Source organism: Triturus cristatus, chromosome 3_2, assembly GCF_964204655.1.
Source record: "Triturus cristatus chromosome 3_2, aTriCri1.1, whole genome shotgun sequence".
Classification (NCBI taxonomy): Eukaryota; Metazoa; Chordata; class Amphibia; order Caudata; family Salamandridae; genus Triturus; species Triturus cristatus.
In genome coordinates this window covers 103947098-103973067 of record NC_140584.1, presented here as the reverse complement: position 1 = coordinate 103973067, position 25970 = coordinate 103947098, and the positions used below count along the sequence as shown (strand labels likewise).

The following is a 25970-nucleotide window of genomic DNA, read 5'->3' as shown; positions in this document are numbered from 1 at the left end:
ACGTGAACGAACGCGAGGCAGCTGCATCAAAAATGTTTTCAGACAGTCCCCAGTCAACATTCAATACATGGGACAAAGGTAGCAATGAACCTGCAACAAACAACATTTCACTTAAAGAAAAGATCAAAGTGCTAGAAAAAAAGCTGCGCAGTGAACAAAGCAAGTGGTGGGAGGCTAAGTCTTTACAAAGTTACCTTGAAGTGAATCGTATACCTAGAGGCTTACGCATCTTGACGGCACCAAGCTATGAGAATCCGAACCCAGAGATGATGAAAGAGTGGGCGGATAGTAACCTAGAGGCGTCACGACGATTAGTTCAGATTTTGGTGAAATACGCTGAGATCGACAGGGCGCAACTTCTCAAAGACATAGCCACCATACAGGATGAACTGGATACAATAGAAAATAATGATGAAAAGAAAAAACTAATTGAAGAAATGAGGGAGAGACTAAGAAAGGAGCAAATTAAAATAATGGACAGGAAAGCGTATAAGTTTCAAAGGGATCGTAATGATTATGAGCTGGGTCAGATCTTTACTTTCTCAAAGAAGTATGACTCCTATAGAGGCACTAAAAACAAATATCAGGGACCTCCTAAGACAACATCAAGCAATAAGGATTTATCCGATACAACAAGATCGGACGTTAGCGTTTATACCAGCAGTGAATCCGAATCTGAACAACGAGCCAATGCAACGAGTACCACAGCTAAACCACATCCTGGCGAAGAAATAAAATTTTTTATGCCAGGAAAGGATGCAATCTTTACGGCCCAGGGTACAAAGGAACTACGGAGAAAACACGCCAACTACAAGCGCAGGCAGAGGTACAGGACGAGGAGGCGGCACCTTCTACAGGAAGAGAGGCAGAGGCAGAGGTCTGTGGACAGCGAAAAATCAGTAATTCCAACAACCAATGATACTACAATCATCAATCTCACGAACATTGAGCTGACCAAAGACGAAGAGGATATATTAAAACTTGGCCTCTCCTATGCACCCCAAACCAGTATGAGCTATGTAAACATCAGATTTGACACCTATAAAGCTGTACGCAAGCTCAAACTCCGTAAATTCCATGAAATGAAAAATAAAGATCCACGAGCTCCATTGAAAATTGGACGATCGGATATGATCCCGGATTCGGACTCACTTATATCTAGTGGCATTATCGATCTATGGCTCAACAATGGTATTGAATCCCCAGCTGTAACGCAGACAAAGATTGGCAATGCTAGCAATGGAGAAATTAGGAAGCAAATATCACCTATGACACCCTTTAAACCTGTTTCAACATTTGTTCCATTAATGTTACGTGACTCCATTGACATCTTTAATGAAAATGTCTCGTCCCAGATCAAGGAGCTTTATAGAAAAAACAGTAACAACAAACAAAACTACGATCTGAGAAACATTAAATATCACTCTCTCATCCAAAAACTCAGTAAAGACAAAAATACCATCATCAGAGGCAGCGACAAAGGAGGCAATATTGTATTAATGACTAGATCATCATATGACAAAGAAGCCTACTTCCAACTTAACAACAGGCAGCATTATGAACGAAGCAATATGGCAATGTTGAAAAATATGCAAGCCGAATACCACAAGAAACTCTCAAGATGGAAAAACAAATCTATGTTGACTGACGATGAATTTAAATTTTTAAAAGTTGATTATCCCAAAGTTCCATTCATTTATTTTATTCCCAAAGTACATAAAGATATAATGAACCCCCCTGGCAGACCTATCATTTCAGCCAGAGGTGGTCTCCTGGAAAAAACATCAGTATATATTGATTATTTTTTACAGGGCGCTGTAAGGACATTGGAATCATATATCCAGGACACTGGGGATTTTTTGTTAAAGTTACAAAGAATTGAATGGAAAGATGGATATTGGATGTTAGCATTAGATGTATCATCACTATACACCAGTATACTACATAAGGATGGCATGACAGCTGTTGAACTTTATTTATCCAGGAGAGAAGAACAGTTTACAGAACACACAACCATGCTCATGGAAATGTTAAAAATATGCCTACATAATAATTTCTTTATGTATAACAATCTGGTGTATCGTCAGTTACAAGGAGTAGCTATGGGGGCCAGTTTTTCTCCAAGCTACGCATGTTTACACATGGGAGCTTGGGAAGAACTGGCCCTCAGAACCGAACATATCCACACAATGAAGTCACATGTAATCGCATGGTATCGATACATTGATGATTTGTTTGTCGTTTGGGAGGGTAGTAAGGAGGAAGCGGAAGACTTTGTCAGGGCCATCAATGTTAATGATTTAAACTTGAGTTTTACAGTTACTATGAGCCAGTCTCATGTCAGTTTCTTAGACACGGAGGTTTATATTTCCAATGGCTCCATTGAAACGAGACTATTTAGAAAAGAAACGGCCGAAATACCATCTTACATGCGGCCAGTGCCCATCCACAACATCTAATTACTAGTATCCCATATGGAGAGATGTTGCGGCTACGCCGAGTATGTAGTAATGAAGCTGAATTAAATGTGGCCCAAATCTCCAGCAAGAGTAGATTTTTACTAAGAGGATGCTCGGAAGCAACTATTGATGGAGCCATCAATAAATCCAGGTCTAAAACCAGACAGGAATTATTGAAAAAATATGAAAATGTGATTAGCTGCAATCCAGGAACCCAAGAAATTCCCAAATTACAAAAAGAATTTCGCATTATCACTGGGTACAACAGACAACATCGAGAATTGTATCGCATTTTTAATCGTAATTGGCCCATTTTAACCAGTGACAGTATATTAGGCCCTACCTTACCTCGTAGAGCAACCCTAACCTTTAGTCGAGCGCCCTCCATGAGAGACTGCCTAGTGAACACTAATCCTGAAATAATGGAAAAAACTAGTTGGCTACAAACCAATGGTGGCTTCTATAAATGCAAAGTATGTAAGGCTTGCACGCATGGCATTAACACTAAATTTTTCAAGGATGGTTTTAGTGACAGGAAACACAAAATTGAGAAACTCTTAACTTGCAAAACAGAGTATGCGGTGTATGTGCTCCAGTGCCCATGTGCACTCAGATACGTAGGAAGCACCAAATTAGAGGTGCATAAACGAATCCTACAACACCTAAGGGCAATCACTAATCAGGACAATACTTATCCTGTCGCCCGTCATTTTAAGGAGATACATCATAGCAATAACAAGGAAATGACGTTCTTTGTTATTGATTCAATACCAGCCAGCAGACGTGGAGGAAACAGGGAAGCCAGGTTGAGACAGATGGAGACGAAATATATACTCTTACTTGATTCCAAATTCCCTGGCGGACTTAATGTCACTGAGGATCTGCATACCATTTTAGGTTAGGAGCACATACCGTATTTCCTTGCATATTATTAGTGGGGTGGAACTGGATACAACACTTAAATATATCTCACTTTGGACATACTTACCTATCTAAATTTTATATTATCTGTTTTATACAATTGATTTTATCAATGAGTTCTTATTATTGTGGAAGACAATTTTAACCAATTGATATACTATTTATTGTTTTAGATATATCACATCTGATGAAATGTTAAAGATGATGTTTTTGATTGGTATGTAGTGTTCACATTATCTAAAGGTATTGGTACCAGATGATAATGTATGACTAGATGGTATCCAATATCTCACACCCCAGATAACATTAGCATTGTGTTCTGTTGAATTCCTGTCGGTTGGATTGGTTACATCAGGTCTATCTCAGTATCCGGTCATCCATTTTGAGATACTTGTGTTTTAAAAAATGATAGATGTAAATCAAAAAATTTCCTATATGATTGGCCTTAGTCAGCTTTTTTTACCTACACTTTGTACCTTTTCGCACTTTTTTGCACTTTCAAAAATTACAAATGTTGTTTACATATTTTTTAACGCAATTGTTTTTATCAATATCGTATGTTTATTGAAAAGTTTTACAAAATGACTATTTATTGGCACTTTTGCACTGTAATTTATTTACTCGCGTATTTTGCACAGCTACAGGGATCTGTAGCATAGAAGAATCAGGCATTGATGACATGACATAGGATTTTATGGGGATTTATCCCGAGATGTGTATATAGAATAGATGGCTGATGGGCTTATATATATCAAGATGGGTTCTAAAATTATCAGTACATAACTGATATCCATGTAAGCGTTTGAATATTTAAATAATCAGGGGTATTATTTGCCATGATATACGCAATTACATTTTAAGAATATCTGGCTCCCCGTATTAATAAAACAACATCTACATGCTTATTCATAAGCATTTTTTGGGCCCGACTAGCAATATTAAGTTTAATATTGTAACTTGAAGGGCGCTTGCCTTACGATGTTAATAGCATTAGGATCCATCATATGTAGTCTGTCAACTATGTCCATGTCACTGTCTCCAGTATCACGTGCTGAGTATCAAGGTATCCTATTTAAGGAAGTAATGTGAAAGGTCATGTTGTCATGTGAACAAGGCTCAATTGGAGCCGAAACGTTATGGCGACTAACCAGCGAAAAAGCTAATAAACATTTGCACTCAAGGAACTGGTCCGTGTCTGTACTTTCAGGAGCAGGAGCCACGAGAAGGCAGTTCCTACTGAAAAGCGGAATCGAAGGATATATATATATATATATATAATCTACTGGCAGTCGCCAGTAGATAGTTATAGTTAAGACCGTGTTTCCATAGGAAATCCGCAACATTCTATTTGGAATAACTTTGGCGCCGATTGACGAATCCTCGCGAAATTTTCAAAATAGGTGGGGCGCTCCGCTCCGCTCCTTCCCTGAAAGTCTCGGGGGGGGGGATTCGTCAAGCGGGGGCTGAGAAAAAGGGGTGGTCCCAAAACGCGTTTTCCCCATGCATTTTTCCATAGGACCTTTAGTCCAAGCTACAGCCCAAACGGCTGAACAGAATTTCTTGAAATTTGGCAGAGAGGTAGTCCTCAGGTCAGGGATGTGCCTTTTGCAGGTCTGGTGTAAATCTGTTCGGTATTTCCTGAGAAAATAGCATTTAAAAGCATATATATATCTATAGGCGCGCTCCGTGCGCGTACGGTAAAATTTACCGTACGCGCACGCTGCAGTGCGCGAGCGCGATTCTGATTGGTTGTTAGATCTTAGTAAACATTCGAATCGGTCGAAACCAGGAAGTGTCGGCCGCCATTTTGTCTCTCGCAGTGTGAGGGGTTAAAAAACAAAGGTGGAGAACGTGAAAAGGGGGCAGGGATAGAGAGTCCCTGACCCTTCTCAGGGGGACCATGAAAGACCCCTAAGTGCCAAAATGTATTTTAATTTTTTTACGAAAAATCGCGGAGTACGCGTAGCGTGCGCGTATGGTATAAACGGAAAAATTCCGCGAATTGCGTAACGTGGGGGCTCGGTGCGCGAAGCGCACCGAGCGCCCACCGCACGCGCACGGTGCGCGCAGCGCACCATGCGCACACGGAGCGCGCACGGTGAAAAACCTTAAAAAAAATAAATAAATACATAACTTAGCATTTAAAAAACCTTGCAAATTCACTGAAAAAACCATAGGTTTCACACACGTTATAGTTAGGAATTAGCATTTAAAAAACCTTGCAAATTCACTGATAAACCATAGGTTTCACACATGTCATAGTTAGCTGGACATTTCACTCGTAAAAAGCCAATGCAATTCCCCCGTTATAGTTAGTTCAGCTAACTATAACTCGCGCGCCCGCAATCCACTGCTGATGACTTCACATATTACATCACTCATGACATGGTCAGTGACATCACTCATGACATCACTGATGACTTCTCAAATGACATCACTAATGACGTCATCCATGTGATAAATTACCACATCTTCTCACACCCTAATATAACCTTTGATACACCGACTCAAAATGTAAGAGTTCCATTCTCAAAACCATACATACTGCAATACCACTTATTAACTCTTAGGTCTACATACACCTCCACTCATTCACCTGTACAGTCACTCATACTTACAGTCACTCCATACAAAACTATCATATGCATTTATACACCTATATAGACACTCACACACTACCAATCATCCATAGAGGTACTCTCACACCTACTCAGTCATGCAAATAATCACACTCCCATTTACTCACCTATGCGGTTATACACACTCAAGTTCACTTACTCATAAAAATAGTATCACATTCTTACGCTCTTATAGAATCATTGATACAAGCACACACTCATCCATACAGTCACTCTCACAATCACACACTCTCACATCTACCCACTTATATACTCTTACACGCATATATACTGCCTTTCACATATGTAGTTAGTCACAAATGTACCACTGAGATATACATTCAATCCCTAACACACCCATACATACACTCACTCAACCATACAGTCCATCACAGATGCACTCTTAAAACCATGCACCCATAGAATCACCCACTCACACATCTATGCATAGTCACACACACCCTACCCACACAAACACTCAGGAACCCATACAGATACTGAGACAAGCAATCAATAACTCATATAGACACTTATATAGGTATTCACAAAACCATGCCGCCACTTATACACTAACATACAGACACATACAAACATTTACACAGTTTAGTCACTAGTCTGCAGTAAGATACATTTAATGACTCACTTATAGAGTCAGTTACGCACCAAAGAAAATCATACATTTACACACTTGTACACCCACTCATTCTTCAACAGGCCTTTCCCTATATATATTAAACATATTAAAATTGTTCAGAAACACATACTCAATGGATGATGTCATCAGTGATGTCATCAGTGTTGTCATTTAAGATGTCATCAGTGATGTCATGAGTGATGTCACTGACCATGTCATGAGTGATGTAATATGTGACGTCATCAGCAGTGGATTGCGGGCGCGCGAGTTATAGTTAGCTGAACTAACTATAACGGGGGAATTTCATTGGTTTTTTACGAGTGAAATGTCCAGCTAACTAGAACGTGTGTGAAACCTATGTTTTTTTCAGTGAACACACACACATATATATATATATATATATATATATACATACATATATATATATATATATATATATATATATATATATATATATATATACATACATATACATATATACAAAAAACTCCAACACCATTTTTAGTATTGAAAAAGGAAAGCACGCAGATTTGCGATTCCACAGTGGTTTATTTACAGACCCCCTACCCCTCTAACAAACGGGTTTCACCGTCTGGCTTCGTCAGTGTTAGCTGTGTGTATACAGTTCGACCATTTTAAGCCGTGAAGCCTCACGGAGTCCTAGTAGACATGAAAAGTGGACTTCTCTTTTTTGTTCACCTCAGTGGCGAAACTGCTCTGACAGGGGAGATTTCGAAAAGGTGCAGAATGAAGCCATAACAAGGTTGCAGGTGAGAGGATATCCAAATAGGACTTTAAATGAGGATGCGGAAAGGGTGCGAGGAATAGATAGGAAGGACCTATTGGTGGACAATGTGAAACAAAAAATAGAAGGCCCCACACGTATGATTACAAATTTTAATGTAAGATCAGGGGAGCTGGTGCATGTGTTTAATAAAAACTGGCACATTCTAAAAACAGATGCCACCTTAAGAAAATACCTTCCTGAACACCCTTCAATAACCTATAGACGCTGTCCGTCACTGGGTGATCATTTTGTTCAGTCATTTTGAAAAACCGTCTAAAGCTCCAGCCATGCAAAATGTAAAGAGTTTCTATCCATGTCTCCGTTGTAAAGCTTGTAAATATAGCAAAAAGAAACTGAACTATAGAGGAAGACCAGATGATCCACGCCCCACAAGAGAAATAACTAAATTCCTCAACAGTAATTCAGACTTCACGGTGTATTGTCTGGAGTGTCCTTGCTCCAGGCGATACATCGGAAGTACAATTCATCCAACAAAGAAACTGATCCTAGAACATATGCTCACGATAACAAATCGAGATAAAACCTATCCTGTGGCGCGCCACTTTGAAACACATCATAACAGTGTTAGGGACCTTTTGACATTTTTCTGTTTGGATAGAGTGGTGAGGAAAGAAAGGGGAGGAGACCGAATAAAAACTCTGAGAGTGCTGGAATCGAAATACATTATTGATCTATAAAAAAAGGTCCCCACGGGATTAAACAACGATGAAGAGCTTTGGGTTCATTTATAGTAAAGTTTTTTTCAGGGAATGACCAGTGAACATACAAAATGTATTATATAGGAGAACTTAAGAGTATTGGTTCACTTTCTTCCCCTTATGTCCGCAGTATGGTTCCCGATTTGTTTAGAAATGAAATTTTCATTTGATTTGATCAACACATGATAAAGCCCATACAGCGCGGGATACACAAGTAAGGGTATAGATAACAACAATATATATGACATGTATATGTTTAAGAACTTGTAGTTGAATGTTGGACCAAATGATGAAATCCGCTATATGTGCCGTATTAAATGTAATTAGGACTATCTATAGGATAAGGATAGTTACTACACAAAATAGCTGAAACGAGGTCATATCATATTAATGTATCATGTGCAATTTCTTTACCCTTTTTGAAATTTGTTTACACACAATAACAGCACTCGCACTTTATTTATAATTCGTTTGAGATATGTCCTAAAGAAAACATGTTAAAAGATGGCCGCCATTGAGGCAAACAAAAAAGAGAAGTCCACTTTTCATGTCTACTAGGACTCCGTGAGGCTTCATGGCTTAAAATGGTCGAACTGTATACACACAGCTAACACTGACGAAGCCAGACGGCGAAACACGTTTGTTAGAGGGGTAGGGGGTCTGTAAATAAACCACTGTGGAATCGGAGATCTGCGTGCTTTCCTTTTTCAATACTAAAAATGGTGTTGGAGTTTTTTGCATGAACCGCGGTTCACCACCGCAGGATTTAAGCACCCGGGACAAAAGTGATGCAACGGCGGTGACGTTCGGTATAGAAAAAAATTAATAAATAAATAAAAAATAATAATAATAAATAAATATATATATTTATTTATTTATTTTCTCTTCACCTAAAGAAACCAAAGATTACAGGGACGTTCTAGTTAGGCTCAGATTTCACTCATTTGAAACCACTGGTATTAAGCAGTTATTGTTAGTTATATCAAGTAACGATAACTTGCGCACTTGCCATGCACAGTTTTCTCATCAGTAATTTTCCAGAAAATGTTGCAGTGATATTATCAAGGATGTCATAGAAGATATCATAACTGATGAAATATGTGGGGTAATTAGCATTGTATGGCGGGAGCCAGAGTTATAGTTACTTGAGACAACTGTTGAATTTCAGTGGTTTTGTAAAAGTGAAATCTGAGCCTAACTATAATTTCCCTGTTACCTTTTGTTTTTTCAGTGGATTTCTATGTTTTAATGCTATTTCCGAACTCTAATGTCCCTGCAACCTGGGTGTTTTGAGGAGGTGCGTGTGGGGTTTTTTGAGTGGGTATTTGAGTGGTTGTGTGGAAATGTAAGTGGGTATGTGAGTTTGTGGTGGGTGTGTGAGTGCATATGTGACTCGCTGTGCGGGTCTGTGATAGGTTGTGGGAGTGGCTGTGTAGGTATCTGAGTAGGTTTGTGAGTGGTTTTGTGGGTCTGGGAGTGGGTGTGGGAGTGGTTGTATGGGTGCATGAGTGGTGGTGTGTGTGCATAAGTGTGTGTGGGTCTGGGTGAAAGCTGTGTGTGGGTCTTGGTGAAAGCTGTGTGTGTCTGTGAGTGGATGTGGGAGTGGTTTTGAGGGTCTGTTAGTGGGTGTATGAGTTGCTGTATGGGTGTGTGAGTGGTTGTGTAGGTGTGTGAGTGCGTGAAAGCTGTGTGAGACTGAGTGGGTGTGTAAGTGGTTTTGTGGGTATGTGAGTGGTTGTATGGGTGTGTGAGTGAGTGGTTGTGTAGGTATGTGGATCTGTGAGTGAGTAGGTTTTTTATTTTTTTTATTGGGGTCTGGATCCCCGTATCCTCCCTGAATACACTCTGGCTCCTCTTCCCACTCCCAACAAGAAGGCAAAAAATCTGGGAGTATGGATAGATAATAAACTCCACTTTAAAGATCAGGTGAATGCGGTGGCCTCATCTACCTCCGATCTTGTAAAAAATAATGCCATTCCTGCCTAAAGACAGCATATAAACAGTCATCACTGCCCTTTCCATGTCTCGGCTGGATTACTGTAATAGTCTCTACATAAGCCTGCAGGAAGGGTTTATGAACAAACTGCAACTTTTACAGAATGTAGCAGCTAGACTGCATACCGGTATACCAAAATATGCTTCTATCTCGGCCGAGATCAGAAGGCTTCACTTGTTGCCGATAAGGAAACGTGTTCAGTTTAAAGCCCTCTGTATGGTCTATAAGGTAGTTCAAGGAACTGGTCCCGAGTATCTTAAGCAACAGTTTCATTGGTATATACTAAAAAGATCATTACGATCAGCAGAGGCAAAATTGGTATCGGTACCCAGGGTACGAAAATCCAGCTGCGGTGGTAAACGTTTTGTGGCCCGCGAAGCTAGGCCCTGGAATGGCCTTCCGTTACATCTCAGATGCATGACTAATTTATTAGCTTTCAGGGAGGCCTTCAAAACATGGCTCTTCTCTGCCTAATTTCCGTTCATAGTCTCTGTCTTTGGGCTTCTATAGGACGTCATGTAGCACCAGGACACCTTTGGGTGACAGTCACGCTCTACAAATTTCATTAACATTAACACCCAAATCCGATCCGGAGAGGATCCACGACTCCTGGTGTGGTAAATTAAAGGAATTTTTTTGATCAATTTCTTACCCATGAGGGGTTCCTTTCAGACATTAGTCCCATAGAGTCAGGGTACCTCTGTCCTGACCCCTTCTATAATTTTTGTAACTTTTTTTCCCCTGCAGGGAACCAATTCTCGATCATCAGAATGGTGGCCGCAGCTTTCCTCTCAGCTTGCAGCCAGCCAATCACGGCATTATTGTTGGCACGTGGATTCGCGTATCGGAAAAGGATCAGAGGAGGATCCGCGTCCCAATATATACAATTGAAAATTTCTTTTAATAACTCCCCTACTACTGAATGAATTCACACCAAATCACAAAAGGCACTTCCCTGGACCAATATCTACCTTTCTGCCAAATTTGGTGTTATTCCGTTCAACAGTCCAGGCTGTAGCCGTGTCTAAAGGTCCTATGGGATTTAACATGGGAAACGCATGTTTCCCTCCCCCCACCCCTTTTTTTTCTCAGCTCCAGCTTGAGTGATCACCCCGAAACTTTCCATGTGCAACGAGAATCTCTGGAGTACTTTTTGGGGACATTTAAGTGAAGATTCGTCAAACAAACCCAAAGATATAGGCAAGTCAAAAAACGCTTTTCCTATGGAAACTGCATTATATATATATATATAGTTCAGAGATGAGGAACCCCAAGAAAACTGATGCAAAGCATACCCATCATAGTGCCCTTCCTCCACTTCGCCGTGGAAATGTTTGTTTCACAACACAAAAATTGTGATATTGCACACAACTGCAAGTTTCAAGATAGCAAAAGAAAATGTTGATCCTTTTCATCAGCCAGTCACATTTGCCCAAAATATCAAATGCTAATATCTCAAAACCAACTGAATGTATTTACACTAAACCATCCAGGCATAGTCAGCATGTCACCGCTCAGTACACACATGGATTCTTGAGTGTGGCCAACCCTTCGCCAAAATTGCGATGATGTAAACATCCAAAACACCACACACTGTTGATTGTAAGAGAGTAGGTTTATTGACAACAGTCTCCTACAGCTTCAGGCATCAACTGTCATCAATTTGTACTCATTAGTCCTTCACCCTTCGTTCCACATCGCTATGCCCTAGAGAACCTGGCATGTGGAATGCAGTATGAAGAACACATCACCACAGCTTGCTTCTGAGTAAAGTTCTATGCTTGTTCCAAGTTTGGTGTAAAGTTGTTCAGTGGGTTTGCTGTAGCTATGAGTAAAATGGGAAAACATCTCTCTTGGCACTCCCTTAACTTCTGCGTGGGAGGAGTTTGTCTTGAGTGAAGCGAAGAGTTGAAGCACAGATGAGCCATGCACAGCAGCACGGAAAGATGTTTCATTTTTAAAGGAAATGATTGATAAATGGTTGTCACCAGTGACTACATAAGGAAGAAAGACAGGGAGAGCATTCGATGGAAAATACTTCTGGGGTGTCTACTAAATGGTGGTGAACTTGTGAAGCGAATCTTGGAGCGGTTGGTTAGAGAGAAGGGTAGGATGGAAAGTGGAAGGAAGGCAATAACCGTGGCCATTTTGGAGGACAATATGTGTAAGGCAAGATCCACATCCACCTGGGAGAGAAAGTAGTAGCGGGCTATCTTGGTTTTTGGTGCCCTGAGGCTGTTTGAGATGAATGAGTTGAAGAACTGTGAAGCTATTAGAGGTGGGGATGTAGTGCAGGAAGGCAGTGGCATGAAAATTAGACCAGAAGGGCAAGAGGATGCAAGTGCACTTGGGGAAGTTTGGCGGGATAGAGGTGTGCCTGGTGTTGGTGTATAGAGAATATGTAAAATTGAGGGGTATGGAGCAATGGATTCATTTCAGGCATGAATACAAAAGGGTGGTGGGCACAGCAATTAAATGGCCATTAGCTAGGTTTAGATGATGAAAAGGTGTCCATGGTGAGGCACTGGGCAGAGGGCATGCAGTGTGGCCAACCGTTAGCCTTGCTTTGCTAGATGGGTGAGAAAAGCTCCTGCCTCAAAAGTCACTGATTCATTGCGGGGGTAATGATTTAGTGCAGCGGACTGGGTTGAAGTTACTGAAGATGTTGAAGAATTCTGAATGCTATACACGATGTAGGGGTGGAATTCGGCATTTTTTGTAACCACTTGTTGCCTATGGGAGTATAAGGGGAGGGGGCCTGAAAGCCAGTGGTAATAAACAGGGTGTGTGAAAAGTAAATAGAGAGTTTTCCGTTTTTTTAGAGCCAAGAATATGAGCGTAGTTCCTCTAGAAGGCATTCAATACAAGTGGAGAATATTGTTTTGGCAGGATAGTTGGTATACCATCACCCCTCCCGTGAAATGGGATGTACCTGGTAAACACGATGGGGCCCCAGAGAAGTAGTGCAGAGAGAAGGACTAATTGGGAAAGGGGGGGGGGACATACCCCACGGGACGTTTTTGTTGTGGACGATGAGAGAATTCAGGTGAAGGCAAAGGGAGAATTTAGGAGCAGAGTAATGGGTGGCAAGAACACCAGCAAGGAGGAAAATTTTGACAACCTGGGCCTGGATCGGACAGGGTGGAAAGGACGTCAAATGAGAATTATTCTTGGAGAACAGAAGTTCACTAGGTACAGGAATAACAAGGGTGTGGCGTTATTGAACAGAAAGGAGGTTAGACATTAAGACAATGGGTATCGGGGGTGTTTGGATTAGAATTAATTTGTTAGTTCAGTTTTAGGGACCTTTAGTGTGTACAGCTTAGCCATCTGATGTGTTATTTCCGCAACATCTAACAGTATCGGAAGATGTGTTTTAAGCCAATTCAAGTTTGGTGCCAACACAACGGCGCTTCAGTCTTTAGAATTATAAAATGGAGTTTTCCAACTTTTGATAAATGTAGACTCCTCATTCTTTATTTTTTGCTAAAATGGCGACTTTTTAACATGTTGTTACTGTTTTAACAAGGCCATTTTGTACAGGTTTGATTCAATAATACATATTTGCGTTGGTGTCTCACTGGTTTCAAAATACATTTTTGCTGGCCTACCACTGGATTACTGAACTCTAGCTCTTCGTGTAATTGGGTTTTGTGTTAAATTCCTTTCTGTGCAGCAGTTTACATTTCGAAACCTTATGTGTTGGTTCTGCAGTTTGTCAGTGACCTTGGATGGCAGTCTACTCACTGTTAAAACCCATGTGATGCTCTCATTTGTTTCCATTTCTACATATATTTATTTAGTAGGATCAGCATAAGCATGCAACACATTAATTCTGTTCACAGCTCTGTTGAATTTTAGCTGGATTATCCTTTAAAGTGCAGGCTTTGTACATATTTTACCATGAAGCTTCTGTAGGAGCACAGATTTGAAACCATGAGATTCGTCTATATATTTGTGTACATTGAAATGTTAAATCAGCTGTTGAGATTTCTTTTCGTTGCTGCTGTATTCATTAAATTTAATTTTTGATCGTTATTGTTTTACTCTTTAAGGAAGTGGGTGGGAGAAGAGCAAAAGCCCCAAGCAAACCAGGTTCAGTTGGAAATAAAATGTACTCCATCCCAAACGACCTTTTTTAGGTCTTGCCCAGGTAGCGCATGAGCAGCATGCGATGCATGTGCTGTCTGTTCAAGATATGTTGTATCTTAGAATGTGGGATTGAAGAAACTCCCATCCTTTTCATTGGTTCCTGTTACTGCCCAAACACAAGGAGATGATGGACGGAGCGCTGAACCCTTTCAGACAGTCACCCCCAGTCACAGATCTGGGTTGAATCCATCATTTAGCTCACTTCGCCACCTCAGTTCAGACCCAGCTCAAAGGCCCCCCCCCCAAGCCTCGGGGACCGCCACCCCCGGCTTTATGACAATATATGCGGGGGGCTCATGACCCCCCGCAGCCCCGGGACCGCCACCCCCCGGGGCTTGTGTTTTAAAAAATAATAATAACCTGCCCCCCCACAGACCCCGGGGACCGCCACCTTCCCGGGGCACTAAGTCTTTAAATATGGGGGTCTGTTAAGGACCCCCAAACGCCGAGGACCACCACCCCCCGGGGCTTTGAAAATGTTGGGACGGGGGCCGCGTGGCCCCCATCCTGGAGCCCTTGATGGCCCTGGTGACCGCCACCCCCCCAGGGCCGGCTCCTGCTGTGTCCCGGGGTGCCCACCCCCGGGACACTGTAGTTTGCTATGGCAGGGCGGGAGCCTCGCCTTGCCATAGCAAACTGCTTTGGTTTTTGGAAGAGAGAGCAGGAAACCTGCTCTCTCTTCCAAAAACCAAAGACGATTGCTTTTCCACACGGGTAGCTGCATCTTAGCAGCTCCCCATGTGGAAAAGCAATACCAGCTCCCAAGGGACGCGGGGAGCCGGCGGGACCGTGGGGAGATTGGGGACCCCCCACGGTCCCCAACGGAGAGGGCCAGCCCCAGCGGATGGGGTCCCCGGGGCTACAAATGGCCCGGGAGGGGGCCACGCGGCAGTGTTGTAAAAAGGGGCGTGGCCTCTGAACACCTCTCTGCAACGCAGCTCTCTGCCGCATACTGGAGGTACCTGGTGGGCTAATTTGCCCCCAGGGACCCTCAGGATTGAAGAGGAATTATTTCTCCAACTTAAAACACGCCACAGGGCGTGTTTACAGACATGTCATCTCAGGCCACACCCCCTTCCGTCACCATTGTGCAAACGCGCCTGTGGCGAGTTGTACGTTGGGGAATTAATTCTCTTTCAATACTGAGGGTCCCTGAGGGCCAACTAGCCCAACAGATATCTCCATTATGCGCCAGGGAGCTGCGTTGCAGACAGGTGTTCTGCAGCCAAGCCCCTTTTTACACCTCTCTGGAACGCAGCTGTGTGGCGCTTACTGGAGGTACCTAGTGGCCTAGTTTGACCCTAGGGACCCTTAGGATTCAAGGGGACTTAATCTCTCAACTTAGAACGGCCACAGGGCGCGTTTCCACAGTGGTGAAGGGAGGGGACGGGACCTGAGGTGACGTGTGCAAACGCCCTGTGGTGCGTTTTAAGTTGGGGAAATAATTCCCCTTCAATCCTGAGGGCCCCTGGGGGCCAACTAGCCCACCAGGTGCTTCCAGTAAGCGCCACTGCGCTGCGTTGCCCCTTTTTACACCACTATGCAACGCAGCTCTGTGGCGCTTACTGGAGGTACCTAGTGAGCTAGTTGGACCCTAGGGACCCTCAGGATTCAAGGGGACCTAATTTCCCTACCTAAAACGGCCACAGAGCTTGTTTTCACAGTGGTGAAGGGAGGGGATGGGGCTGAGGTGACGTGTGCAAACAAGCCCTGTGGCGCGTTTTAAGAGGTAGTTTTAATCCCCCTGCCCCATTATATACTAGGGGCTTACAGAGGAGGTCATGCTAATCACAGGGGGACCCAACGCATAGTGTTCCCTAGTGTATGTAGGTGTTTTCACTGTATTCTAAGTGTCGTTTAACATAGCACTGGCTCTAGGACTGGTTAGTCAGACTCAGTTACCACCAGTATCCGTCTGGAAAAAGTTGAGGGTACAGGATGATTTTGCAACAAGGCTTCTTTCTGCTCTTCTGTTTGTTCTTTCTGCACGTTTTCCTTCTTCCTGCACTTTTCTTAGTCTTTGAGGACTTCTGTTGCTTCTATCTGCATTTCTTTTTTTTCTTTCTGTGTGTTTTTTCTCCTTTCTTCACATTTCCTATCTCTGTAGGCATAGTTAGAAATTAGCATTTAAAAAACCTGTGAAATTCACTGAAAAAAACATAGGTTTCAGGCACGTTATAGTTAGATGGACATTTCACTCATACAAAACCATTGAAATTCCCCCGTTGTAGTTAGTTCAGCTACCTATAGCTCGTGCGCCTGCAATGCACTGCTGATGATGTCACATATTACATCACCCATGACCTGGTCAGTGACATCACTCATGACATCACTCATGACAGCACTGATGACATCTCAAATGACATCACTGATGACATCCTCCTTGCTCTTCCAGATGTCAAAGGTCCGCTAAATTTCTCCGATGAGTTTCTGGTGATCTTCACTGATTCTTAGAGTCCATTGATGAACTTCTTGAATTCCAAGCACCAGCCCAGAGTTGTAGAACAAATGCCACTTGAAATATTACTTTACCAGCCATTGCCAAATATCTCCCTACAATCGCTATTGATGGGAGAGGGCAGAGCTGAAAGGTTTTTATGGGCATTTTGAATTGGCACTGCACTCTATAGACATACCTGACAGAAATCTCAATGCAGGACATAGAATGATGATGTGGCATGGAGTTGTTGCACACTGTTGTGAAGGGGTCTGTTCTCCTATTCCTGAAGATGTATTTCACATCCCGGCATCTGTTCTAGATTAGTATATCTTGTGAAGGTAAACCAAATGAACACCACCTAAACTTTGTCTGTGTAATATCAGATTGATATCTGGAATATCTGTTGCAGGTGATTTGCATGTGAATTTTTCCCTATTAGTTTCATGCCATGTCCAATCCTCTGTACCATTGTTATAAAGGAACCTAGCAAAGTGCAAATATATTTGTACATTTAAAGAATCCATGTTACCATGTTTCAGTAAGGTGCAATCATTGGTATGGATTAAGATTCAGTCCTAATCCATTGTGAAAATAGTGGAGTTTGCTAATTTGCACTAATACTTGTTCCGTTTTGCATTTTTCGAGTCTTCACAATGCTGGTTTAAAAATACTTTTTATTTAAATCTGTTCAACCTGTGACCTACGAAGATGGTCTCCAACTCCGCGCCTTGTTCTTCTTCAGGTTGACTGGATCTCTGCCACCGTTTTAGAATAGAGCATAAGACAACTACAATTCAATAGACACCATTTATTATGTTTAGTCAATAATGAGAGTTTTAATGTAGTTCGAAAACCTTTATTTGTTGGTAAGAGTTTTGCTTTTAGTATCTTTATTCAAATTAGCAATTTGATACATCCATTTACAGAAATATCAAGAAAATTATGATTAGTCAATCAAGAAATTACAGTGTGTTCCATAAAGGAACTATGAGCTACGTTCCTATTCAACTCTTGTAGATCCTAACATACCAGAACCCATAAAGAGTCCTTTCAGAAAGGAGTGAGATTTAAAGGAGCATTGAATTTGAATCAGATTGTAGTTGAAATTCTCATTAAAAGTAGTTCCGGAAACTTGTGAGTCTCACCTCTCTCAGCATCAGAAAACCGATGCAGTAGCAACTGCTCAAAGTTATGCTAGAAAAGTAGTCACAGCAGTTGTTATAACCATTAAAGAAATTAGGCACTCACATAGTAGTAGGTGACAGAAATCACCGTCGGCAGTACCTCACAGCGCTTAGAGACCTTTTCGGTATTAAGCTCTCAACAAATCCAATTTAACATAACATAACAGCGAATAGGGCAAAATGGTAAGGAAAAGGATGGTCACAGAACAAATAGCCTGGACCAGTCTGGGCAGCATAAAGCTCTTGGGCGTGCTCTAAGGAAGAAGTGTTGTAAATTTAACTAGGAACACGTATGTTAAACACAAAAATACATGTATCCATCCACCCGGGGGGTTATGTCATCTCGAACCAATGGAAAAGGATAGCCCGATAGTCTGCTGCTTCTTTCGCCCAGTAAATGTACAAAGTCGGCAAGGTATTACCTACAGAATGTCTACTTAGTTGCTAACATTCATGTGCGTTACTTAGATTCCCTCTGAGTTCCAACGAGAACCCTGCAGTCTAAACTATTAGGTATTCAAACTCTACTGCATGACAATGAACTATTCTGAAGCAGAAGCATTCTAGTTGTAAGCTTATTGAATTAAGTCATGAGATCCACGTTTTCATGTAGGCACCATTGTTTTAATATACTGATTAGCATTCAGTATAGGGAATATGTGGCAGAAAAATTCTAACTAAATACAATGAGAACATGTAGCTTAGGAAAGAAAAAAAATGTATTTAAGTCCACACATTCTACAAAGATTAAATGTCTGATGAAATCAAACATGAATTATTTATCTAATACAGCACAATTCAGCATCTGCTAAAAGCATTCATTTATTTAATACGAAAGTTACAGCAAAGGAAAGAAAGGGTTAGAGAACTAAATGAGGCTAAGTCTGACTTGACAGTGTAATTACGATAGAAATGAGTGCTTACTCACCCCCTCCCCCCAAACAAAATCATGCTAAATGTTGATTTGCTCATTTAAAAAAGGCACGTTTTCATTTATTTCATTCTTTAAGCATCTCATGTTAATATGTTACGCAAATTAAGACACTTACTTTAAGCTAAATTTTCCTGCTCTATCAACATTATTGGGTCATTATTGGTTGTCATCTTTCCTAATACTAGTGATATAGGGCTAAACTATTGATTGATGGATTATGTGAGCTTCTACTGGGTAACAGACTAGTTTTAACCTTATTTCTTTTGTACGGCTTTTTAACAGATCTTGTTTATATATTGTAAGGCAATTGTTAAAACAATAAATAAACTAGAAGAGTGCTTATATGTTTTGTCTTGTACAGATCCACAATATTTAATTATAGGTGGAGAAAGCTAGCGTAGGGATCTGTAAGTCCTGAAAATGTCCACTGACTCAGTGGTTTGATTGCCTCGCAGAAACATATTGATGAAGGGATGTGGGGAAATGAACACCCCACTACCGCCAATTCCTTATGTTCATCTTCTCAAAGGCACCCTAAATAGAGGTACTCTAGGTTGTTTCTGCAGATAATTTTAATTATATTCTGAAAAAACAAAGTGCAACGCGTTCGAAGACCCAACATTCTTACTTCTGTTTAATTCAAAATTAGCTAACGGTGATTATAGTAGCAGAGTCCATTGTACAGGAGCTACACGTAAAATGTCTTTCGAACATTTATAGCAATACTGCCTCCTCTTCCCCACACTATATTATCACAAGTGTGTTTACAGTACATTTTCAAACTAATGTTAGGTACCAACAAAATTATTTTCACCCTCGAAGTGCAATACAGTTAGTGTAGTGAACCAAAAGAGTGGTGAAGTGGTGTTGCCAGATTTTAGACCATTTCGGAGACTCTGTATAATTATACATATTATTTAGTGGCTGAGAGCTAGATCTCCCTGACTTTTGGAGGAGTGCTTTAATTGTGTTGAGACAAGCTTGTCACTGCCATTAAGTATGGAGTGAAGCAGGTGGTTGTAAGGTAAAGCCAGTCAATCTTCTTCTTATTCTATTCTAGGTGGCTGAATACGAGGCTAAGCCATTTGTTGCACATTGTTGCTATAGTGTCTATATGGCCTCTGTGGGAAGCATTGTGTGCTTTTTAATTAAAACCCATAATCCGTAAATTAGGTAGAATGAAATGATGCAAATAAAGGCATTGCCAGAGACAACCTAAAGGAATTCCAGCTGATCTGGGTAGATGGTGTAGACTAAGACTGTATGTTGTATACAAGAAGATACTGGGTGCAGGTTATTGAAATTCAGTCTGACTCAACTGGTCTAGAGCAACAAAGCATGACATGAGAAGTCAATTGACAGTGTGCACGCAGCAAATCAGAAGATGTACTTACCCTCATTTGAGAAATCTACAATGACAGACCAACTGTCAAAGGATCAGAAAAGTCAAAAAGTTTGTTTCAGCTGATTCTGAGCCCGGAATGAGGCTACACATAACTATCTAAATTCCATTGTGGCTGCAAGCGGCACTACGGTTATCTGCACATGAACTGTGCCTGATGCTTGACCATTGTAGAATATGAGGTCTTTGATTTGATAGCCCGTACCTAACTCCTGGGAGATGATCCTGGGAAATAATTTCCATTGCTTCAGCAGAACACATAATGCAGTAATGTTTCCTAGGCATATTTGCAGAAGGGGACAGAGCATGTTGTGAGATAACTTGAGAGGCAAGAAATTAAGCTAACCTATTTCAGGTGTGTTAGTTGAATTCTGTGACACATTCTTGAAGGTGCAATATTTAACTGCAAAAAAGACTTCAGAAGCATAGCTGTCTATACCTCAGCCCAGATAAGGTGTGGAGTTTCATGTTCTCTCTACTTTTTCGGTGTCTCTTACAGGGCATAAGTACCACGTCACGGGAATGCTTTCCGGAGCATCAACTAAGTTGTCATCTGATTGAACTGTGGTTGTATACAGGTTTTGTAGATCTCATTTGTTCCCATGCATTATACTAATAAACCTGTATCCATGCATTCAAAACTCAAGCCTTCATTACGATGGCTGTCGGGTGGCTACTAACAGACTATCGGTGGCGGTCTGCTCGCCACCCAGGGTATCTGTTACACAGCTGCATAACAATGCAGCCAGTCGGACTGCAGAGGTTGTGGACTAGGACTGCCGCGTTCGACAGGATCAAAGATCCCGTCGGGACGTCGGATTCCTAACTGTACAAAGTAGGCGTGCCAGCTCAGGCACTGCCATAGAGATTAGGATATCCCTCTCCATCTGCCTGTTCATGGCAGTCCCACCGCCATGAAAAGGCAGACCGAAATGGATTTTGGGAGCCCAAGCAGGGCCTCCCATAGGCCACTGCTAAGTGGCCAGGAGGGGCACATGTTGTGCCCTCCCCCCACATCCATGCACCATGTGCCAGGCACACGGTGCATGGATGTGCACAAAGTACCGTTTTATACTGCGCTGCCATCATTCGGGATCTGGTAAATTTGAGGCACATCAGATAGTGCTATGTGGTACTTTGGGGGAGATCGAGCATTATATTCGTTTTTTAAAGTTCCCCTTTAAAACCAGTTTGCAATTGGCACTGCGTAGACATCTATGTTGGCCAATTTATTATACCTTTTCCTTTCTGATGATTGCAGGCGGAGATTCGTTCCAGTTTTGAGCAGTTGTACCAAGTAATGTCAAGACGCGAAGAATTCCGATGGATGATGCTGCGGATAAAAAGAATGGACACAACATGGATTGAAGCAATTAAGTCACTAGCAGAAAAGCAAAGCCTTGACAAGAGAAAAAGAAAAAAGGTTGGCTACATTCTGTTGTTTTCAATATGAATCTTTGTTTAACTAAGCTAAATGCTGTTACCTTAACGAGTTTAAAGCTCTGCTTCGCTGGGTCTTGGGTGTACCTTTGGGCAGAAGCAAGGGGTGCCACTTCTTGCACTGCCCCTGCTGTACAAGAGATGATTTGTTTATTGATACAACAGTGGGAGTTTGAGGAAAAGTACAGGGATACTTGTGCATAAATTAGGGCAAAAAATTGGGAGGCGCAGCATTGTATGAAGTTTGTGGATCAGGGAGATGTTGCATTTGTGGTAGTCTTGTTAGTTTTCTTCGCTTGGGTATGGGATGCACTCGGCCTGATGTTTGGATCGGGTGTGCGAAGGCTCTGCTCGGGTGCTCTGTAGGTCACTGTACATGAGCCCTGTTTCTGTTTACACAGCCCTTCCACAGTACTTTCTGCTTCTTGTGCCTGTTTTGTGGCGGACTGGGTGCCGTGGCCTTAGTCCAATCCCGGGAGCTGCGGCCTTTGTCCAATCCTGGGAGCTGCTTGGTTCCTCAGGGCATAAGAGCCATGCTGGATTATGCACTGTGGCCCACACCATGTGGTCGCGTTGTAGGAGTATGGTTGTGTGTTGTGGATGGATTACAGCAGTGTTTGATGAATTTACTTTGCACTGTGTTTTTTAATGTTTTCCTTTTGGAGACATTGGTAGTGGGTGGTTCGTTAATGAAGGCGAGCAGTGTTTGTTTTTTGTTTCTGTGTTGCTGTACATCTGAATGTGAGTCATAGATGGTACTTGCACAGGCTCTTGTAGGTATTATGGGTGGTGCCACATGTCTCTGTTGTACGTCTTCCAAATGAAAAAGGTCCAGAGGCAGTATTTTCCGACAAGTATTGTATTACCAAGATTTCCACAAGTGATATTTGGTAGGTGCACCTTTGCAAATGTTGTACCAAAATGTACATTTACCTGTTGCCTGACTCATTCAACTAGGGTATTTGCGAGCTGAGTAGCAGTACTTTTCTTTGTGGTTTTCTTTGGACGGTACTATTGTACTGGATATGATACTGCTTTAATTTCAATTTCAGTTTTCAATTCAATTTAACTTTATTCGGTCATGAAACCATTAAAGTGCACAGTAATAAATACATTAAAAACATAATAAAATATTTTACATTCAAATTAAAACTCCATTAATATATACAGTAATAGAATAAGATTGCTTTAACCGCTTCGCCGCGGGGGTAATACCCCCACGGCGCGGGGGCGCGGCGCCCGTGACGAGCCCTACTCGTCATGATTCACAGTGGAGCTGTGCTCATGATGAGCTGGGCTCGTCACGACCCTGCCCACTGATTAATTCTCCCACACAGGCGGGAAATCAATCGCGCGTGGGCGGGCCGTGGCCGTTATGACGAGCCCAGCTCGTCATGAGCACAGCTCTCCTGTGACTCATGACGAGCTGGGTTCGTCATGAGCATGGAAGGGGTTAAGCCGTATCAAGTTATCATCCAGTATACGCAATATGATTTTCGTTTTCATATTTTAGACCTGCTCAATCATGATTCATCAAGATTGTCAATAATTAATTTGTTTCTTCTGATCAATATGCATCTAAGGTCTGCTGTTCAGTGACATCCCCAAACATTCCGATTTTGTGCAATCACATGAACAGTATAAAATATCCATGAATAAAAACATATCCATTTTGCATTATCAAATCTATAAATAGTAAGTGTCTCAGTTACCATCAATCCATGCTATCAGATATCCTAATAATCAGTTATCTTCAAATAGCTACAACTCATAGTCATAAAGTGCTGTATGTCTCAGGTCATCAGCATTCCTCTATAAGAGTTCCTAGGTTGACAATCGATTAAAACAAATCATGGCTATATTTACAATTTAGTTAAGGCTGGGACCTCAAAAACAGCCTGGGACAACAACTTCTTGCACCTGAACCATACATTCAACAGAAATCTGCTTACAGCAAAAACAATAAGTGGTGTGGTATCAGATTTTAATATCCTTAGAGCTACCTTATATTGTCTGCTTCCCAATCTATAACCTATGGGACGGATCCACTTTTTTCCATGGTAATGATATACATTACAGAAAAAGAGGATGTGTTCTTCCGTCTCCTGAGTGTAACCACAAGCTGAGCATGCAGTTGTATCTATGTTTGTTTCCAGTACATTAAATGACCTTCAGGGTAAACAGCCAAATCTAAATCTCACATAGAGGCTTTTCGCCATAGGTGGTGAGATCTTGTCTTAGAAAGGCTCAAACTCAGGAAAGGGTTTGATATTTGAAAACTCAGTTTTCAGACACCCCGTTGATCTATTAGACACATACCTTTCTTCTACAAATGCCCAGTACTTAGCTTTCACAATGACAGAATCATTCTTACTAATGCATTCCATAAATTCACACAGACGAATTAACCCCAGTGCACTACACCAGAATTTTGCATGGTGGAAGCCAGGGGATCCATTTGCTACAACTCAGATTTAAGACTTCTTTCAAAGATTCATGGTATTGACCTATCTGCTTTAATTTGTTGTCAGTTTTTGCTGCACAGCCTAGTTGCTAAAATTTTGGCAGTAAATCAAAATGTTTGTCAATCGAGCTAATTTCGATTTTGAGAAATGCATCACATCCAGTTCAGTTATTCAGATTCTTTTCTTTTGTTAAACACACCTATTTCACAGTAATGCAGGTAAATGAGCATTACATTCAGTGTAGCAACTTGCGGTGGCCCTCCGTGTACAACTCATATTGGGTTGGACTTTTCCTAACCAGAGATTTACTGGTACCCTCGGTAGAGATAACTTGGGGAGGAGCGGGGAATAACTGACTTATTTTCCTGAGCATACGTAATATAGGGTCCTTGTGGTTTACCAGAGAATTTCACCCCTCGGATTCTGCAAGCCATTTGTTTTATGTCAGGAAAAACATGAATGATGATAGAATAATGGCTAAAACTGCATTGGGATAGGGCCAAAACACTTCTCTGTTCCGTTGATTGACAAATGAGTGCTAACTGGTTTAGGAATCCATTAACGACCTTTGGCTACCACGCAAAAAAAATTAGCTGAAAAACTACTGGATCAACACGAATGCTTAAATGATTGGTTTCAGACACAGGTTGAGCGTTTGTGTTTTTTAGCTCACTTCAGGCTACTGATTTTTTAAAGAGCGAGTTTATTTTGCTTGTACTTTGTATTGTCTTCTACATGAGTTTTAGATTAACAATGCACGATAATGCTTTCTTGTTATACCTGCCACTGTGCATAAGTTTTGGGAAAATATGAGCGATCTAAACTTCAACCTAATGTTTAGGCTTTAGAGAGACAAATTACTGCTGCTCATTAAGAATGGATGCTGTGCTCCACTAACAGGAAAAAAAGTGTAACTATTTAGAGCCACAGAGTAGAATCCTGGAAGGTGTAATATTATTATGCATTAATTAACCACCAAGAAGCATTTCCCTGTTTACAGAGACCTCCCCCCTTTCCAGTCAGCACTCGCCCCTTTACTCCCACAAGGCAGAATATCATCCTTTGTTACTTGATTGGTTGTGGCCTATTCTCCTCAGTAAGAGGGGGAGAGGACATCAATATATATTTGACTGTTTTTTAGGTCGAGCCTGGCCCGCGCATTCGCTGCTCTGTGAGGCATCTTGTATTATAGTATGGACTTGAAGCCCCACCCACTCTCCGCCCATATTTTTCATTGGCTTGCGACATTGTCCTTTGTAAATGCTGGCTTCTGATTCGTTAATAGGCTTGTTAGTCCCTCCTTAGTACCGCCTTGTCTTCATTTGTAACCTCCCATGAGGACTGGCCCTTTTACTTCTGACAATGTCTTTTATTTATGTGTTAATTTTGAAAAAGGATAAATTAAAGGAATTGTTATTTACAATGCCAACAGCTCAAACTCTCGCAAATGCGAGACCTAATGTTGGTCCTTACCAGTATATGTCAGGCTTATACGTGGTGCCATGGACCTTAACACAAGAGAGTAAATTGCCCACTAACTTTAGTTATGCAGCAAAAAGCACTCGTAATGTGGTGCAGTAGGCCATCACATCTTTCGGCCTCTGTGCTGCTGCACCTGCTACACTAATGAGACACACGCTAAGTAAATATGAAACTGCCATGGGTGCCTATCAGCGAAAACTGGTTTTCATATATTGTTACCAACGTACGCTACACTTTTTTTCAAATCAAGCAATTGAAACCGGTTCTATCATCTAAAATCACTTTCTCTCTCACACTCGCAGCACCTTTCAACTTTTTCTCGTTGTCCTATCTCTCC

General features: G+C 41.5%; 1 protein-coding gene across 1 annotated transcript in view; it reads left to right on the top strand.

Moving 5' to 3' along the window:
- The window catches only part of MGAT5 (alpha-1,6-mannosylglycoprotein 6-beta-N-acetylglucosaminyltransferase), a 603388-nt gene that overhangs the window by 360644 nt on the left and 216774 nt on the right, over positions 1-25970 (top strand). The window contains exon 7 of the mRNA XM_085647328.1: positions 21508-21669. Within this exon, the coding sequence (XP_085503454.1) occupies positions 21508-21669 (162 nt within the window). The remainder of the gene's footprint in view (positions 1-21507; positions 21670-25970) is intronic.